The sequence below is a fragment of the Phytophthora cinnamomi genome (assembly GCF_018691715.1).
Source record: "Phytophthora cinnamomi strain GKB4 chromosome Unknown Contig15, whole genome shotgun sequence".
NCBI lineage: Eukaryota > Oomycota > Peronosporomycetes > Peronosporales > Peronosporaceae > Phytophthora > Phytophthora cinnamomi.
In genome coordinates, this window is record NW_027150948.1 from 1,078,935 (window position 1) to 1,082,241 (window position 3,307).

Below are 3,307 nucleotides of genomic sequence, written 5' to 3' on the forward strand. Positions count from 1 at the left end.
AATGAACGGCGTCCCGAGAACACAATCGAACTCATTGGGAATGTCAAAGACGACTGCACCACACTGGTAGTTGGGAACACCTTTGAGTTGAATGTCGATCTTGACCAATTCCAAGATGGATTCTCCAATCTTGTTGTCACCAAGCTTCACTCTGATTGTGCGATCAGTATACACTTGAGTTTTCAAACCATGCTCCTTGATAAATCCACGAGACACATACGGTTGTAGCACCACAGTCCAGAAGATACTTGGCCTTGAACTTCTTATCACTTTGTACCAGGTCTCCATCCACAGTAAATAATGGTGCACGGTTGTACACGAGAGGGTCTTCGCAAAGCAGATTTAACGTAGCTTCGTTTACGGTTAAATCTTCTTCGCTAGTCCTCGCCACGGCAGGTCCCTCTTCTACTGACGTGGCTGGTCGTTTCCCTGTTCGCGTTTCAGCCTCTTGCAATCGCGTTTGAAGTGACCGTGCTTTTTGCAGTGGTAGCACACAGGTCCTTCCTTGTTTTGCTCCGCGGGTGCGTAGTGACCAGGCTTGAACGAACGCTTGCTGAACGGTTTCTTGTATTGCGTAGACTTCACTCTTGGTTTTCCACTGAAATGTTGTTCACGCTCGGGCTTCTCACGGCTGACGTTGCGTTCACCACCGAAGTGGGACATCTCGTACTTGACGGCTTGGTCCATCGCCTCACTTAGCGTTGCCGCGTTCTGCAGCTTAACGTAAGCTTAAGTCCCACGCTTGGGTCCGTCGCAGCAGTAGCTGACTTGGTCCACCTCGCTTATGTTTTCGACGCGGAAGATCAGCGCCGAGTCCTTGCCGTTGTAGTTCTCGATATCGTCGACTTGGTGTAGCTGACGAAACTTCTGGCGCAGCACCGCTTGGTAGTTGGAGGCTTCAAAGTGCGCGAGAGCGTCAACCGTGAACCGTGCCCACGTCTGCTCCTCCGCCGGCGTCCTTGACGCTCAGAACAGGAACCACCCGGATGCGGGGTCTTCCATCACAGTGCCTGCGATCGATGGGATCGTCGTGTTGCTGCCAGACGCGTCGTGGTCGTGAATGCGGCACAGCGTCTCCACTTGGAAGAGCCACTGGCGCACGTCTTCGCCGCGCTTGCCCTTGAACTTGGGCAGGCCGCTTGACACACGAGGCTTGGTCTCGGCTGTTCTCGCCGGCTGGACTTGACGGTTGGCTCATAGGGTGGCGAGTTCAGTACGCAGCTCCGCGAGCTGGGCTTCCAGCGCAGACTGGTCTCCTCCCTCTATGGGACTTGCGTCTTGGGGCCCGTTGCGTGTCGTGGGGGCCATGGTCGTCGAGGCTTGACCAACAAGTGCTACCAGCCAATCAAACTTGAGGAGGAGGGTGAGGGGGAGGAGCTGATGGGGGCTGGCGGGGAGATTGAGAAGTGCTCTCTCCCCGACCAAACGCCGGCAACCAGCACGACTGGTTGTCGGAGCCCCTTTATTAACTAATACACTTTATACCTAAATATAGCTAGAGGTACCTAGTCATATAAACTGATACAGGGAGGGAGAGATCTCCGCCACGCGCGGTCTAATTCCCTCTCGCGGTAGACAACTTGCTGCCCCGCCGCCGTTTGTGTTGCGTCTGTAATACAGGGTGGTATTGAGTTTAAATTCGTGAGAACTCTGGATTGTCGCTCAGAATAACAGTGGTTGTATCGAAAAGTCGCCAGGGATAAAAAGAATTCGTGTGCACACAAACAAACGCACACGAAACGCAAAAGTTTTCATACAAAAAGGAAGTCAGGCGCCAACGAATCTATTCTTGGGGGGGGGGGGTATTACATCGCCATGATGACAAGAATGTGTTGGTGACCACTGGATTCTTGTTGAGGGATGGACGTATGCTGTGCAAAATTCACCACGAGATAGAGCCAACATTTATGGTTAGCGCGGGCATGGTGCTTGCGCGAGCGCAGCGCCTCGTGTCAGTGATTCATCTCATAGAGGTAAAATCGACAGCGGACGCAAAATGCTGCTTATCTGAGACCATCACTACACTGTATGATGCTTCTTGGACAAGCATAACTACGCGAAAGTAGCTGTAGCACTTCAGCAGTAGATATCGGCACGTTGACGGCCGCATATTCAAAGCTGTTATTGCCTACAATCGCAGACATTCGCCCACGCATGGATCCAACTCAAGATGCCGCCAGTCGCTCAGCGTATTGACGATGAATGCTCACGGGGCTGGATTATGGATGATAGGCATATACTATTCGCTTATTCGTAAGGAGTACGCGCTATCATGTGTTACGCATCGCATCTACATGTTGCTTGTTCGGGAGAGTGAGCGGCTTGCTTGGCCTGTGGGAGAACTAGAAATTCTCCTCGCGCGTGATCCTCGGGGACCCGTGGCTTTTCGTTTTAGCCTTCATAAGCGCGTTGGCCTTCTCCTGGTACTGCTCATACTTCGCATGTTGCTGCAGATATGTGCTGCTTGCCTGGACCATCTTCCAGTCGATGCCGAGTTCTTCCACAATTGCCTTCATTTGGGATATCGAGATCGTCCTCTCTTCGGAGGAATCTTCGGAGGAGTCATCATCGTCGACTGCCTCGCGGTGTGTCCTCAGAAGTCGCTGGTTGGGGCTATCTGCCGAGGGGATCTTGGCGATCTTGGCTTGGTTGGAGGCTGTGGTCATCGAGAGGGCCTCGCCAGTGACCAGAAAGGAAACCGTGACTACCACCAAGACTTGAGAGAGACGCATTTTCGGTGTTCGTTGGGATTGGAGACTTGGGAGCTGGAGGGAAATTGCAAAGTGAGAACTATGCCGGGCTGCAAGCCACTCGGTGCTTCCTACCAGTCCTCAGCAGTTGATGGGAACCGCAGCACGCGCAATACGTCGTCGATCGGCTCGTCCCATCCTATGGTCTATTGCGACGTACATCGCACCAGTTACGCAGATTTGATGTAGACTGTTTATTGACTATCTTGTATTTATAGCACGACGCATTCTTGGGTAACATCTGGGATGCGAGCCCAGATGCTATCATGAGGAATTGGTTCTTCACGCATAACGCCAGTCAGTACATATCGCCTACGTCGAAAAAGCACCCGTCGTAGCACGGCTCCTGCAACCGTACTGTTGACGAGATTTTGCCAGTTGGAGCCATTATGAACTGTGGATGTCAACATTTGCGTTGTCGTTCAAGCCCTTAATAAATAAGCATACTCTAAAAACTGTGGTAGAACGACTAAGGAGATGAACAATGAGGATGGCAATCTCCATACCGCACGATGGGGTCGACTGTGGCATGGTGAGGGTATACAAATGCAAAGTGC

The 3,307-nt window shown here is 52.1% G+C and overlaps 1 protein-coding gene across 1 annotated transcript; it reads right to left on the reverse strand.

Annotated features, from left to right (window-relative positions):
* Window positions 1-2,342: 2,342 nt before the first annotated feature.
* Window positions 2,343-2,666, reverse strand: IUM83_09602 (Avr1b-1 avirulence-like protein; the record flags this gene model as incomplete). The annotated part of the gene is made up of 1 exon (XM_067934053.1): window positions 2,343-2,666. One exon carries the CDS (start codon window positions 2,664-2,666, stop codon window positions 2,343-2,345), a length of 324 nt encoding a protein of 107 aa, XP_067796925.1.
* Window positions 2,667-3,307: the final 641 nt, after the last annotated feature.